This window comes from Pterocles gutturalis, unplaced genomic scaffold (genome assembly GCF_000699245.1).
Source record: "Pterocles gutturalis isolate BGI_N339 unplaced genomic scaffold, ASM69924v1 scaffold31585, whole genome shotgun sequence".
NCBI classification, from domain to species: domain Eukaryota; kingdom Metazoa; phylum Chordata; class Aves; order Pterocliformes; family Pteroclidae; genus Pterocles; species Pterocles gutturalis.
Genome location: NW_010144347.1, coordinates 2793 through 3860, shown reverse-complemented (window position 1 = coordinate 3860; position 1068 = coordinate 2793). Strand labels below are relative to the sequence as shown.

The window sequence follows — 1068 nt, the reverse complement described above, 5'->3', positions numbered from 1 at the left end:
TAGGGGTGGTTTGGGGTGGGCTGGGGGAGCTGAGCTGCAGCTGGCCCTGAGATCAGCCAGGGGTTTCTTAGGGGGACAAGAGAAGTGAAAACAAAGCTTCTCTGTGGCAGTGACACCTAGCTTGGACCAAGGACAAGGAGCGTAGAAGTGGTATCTCCTCCCTGTACGCTGCTGTGGGATACGTTGTCCAAGGGCACGCTTCTCCCTTTGTCCAGTTGATGACGTTGGAGTCCCGGTGGGTGGGTTACAGCCCCCGTCTCCCTTTCCCCAGGAGGAGCCTGTCCTTTGGAGAGCTCCACCATAACCCTGCAGCTAACGTCCTTCCTCCCCACAGACCGTCCTGGCCTGATGAACGTGAAGCAGGTGGAGGAGATCCAAGACAACATCCTGCGAGCGCTGGAGTTCCACCTGCAGTCCAACCACCCCGATGCCCAGTACCTCTTCCCCAAGCTGCTGCAGAAGATGGCAGACCTGCGGCAGCTGGTGACGGAGCACACGCAGCTGGTGCAGAAGATCAAGAAGACGGAGACGGAGACATCTCTGCACCCGCTCCTGCAAGAGATCTACAAGGACATGTACTAAGGACCTGTTATTTATGAGAATGAAGCCATGGATTCCCATCAAGACTTTTTGTACAGAAACAAAGGAAAATCTTTCCCCATGTCTTCCATTTCTTCTACTGGAAACTGTTTTCTACGTGATGACCCTGACGTACGGTACATAGGGCAAGATGCCGTCGGAGGTTGCAGCCACCACCTGCTAGCCAGGGCTTCCGTTAACACACACTAACAAATTTACAAAGGCAAACCATAAGCTGCTGTTTCCGTTACTACAGCCCAGCTCTTCAGCTGCTCCCCAGGGCCTCCGGAGCGGCCAGCGGGTTTCCATGGCCTGGACAGTGGGGTTCCTGCAGCAGCTTGGGGCCGGTGGGGGATGCTCTGGTCATTAGGAGTCCCCAGCGCAGTGCAGGGATCCGGCGGGGCCAGCAACAGCGCTTACAGCGTGTCTTTATTTTCTTTTTTTCTATTGCACTCCGAAGACGTAGTCCTGAGCTGTGAAGTCTGGGAC

The 1068-nt window shown here is 55.4% G+C and overlaps 1 protein-coding gene across 1 annotated transcript in view; it reads left to right on the top strand.

Moving 5' to 3' along the window:
• Positions 1–582, top strand: part of PPARD (peroxisome proliferator-activated receptor delta) — a 4075-nt gene extending 3493 nt beyond the window's left edge. The window contains 1 exon segment of the mRNA XM_010085077.1: positions 335–582. Within this exon segment, the coding sequence (XP_010083379.1) occupies positions 335–582 (248 nt within the window).
• Positions 583–1068: the final 486 nt, after the last annotated feature.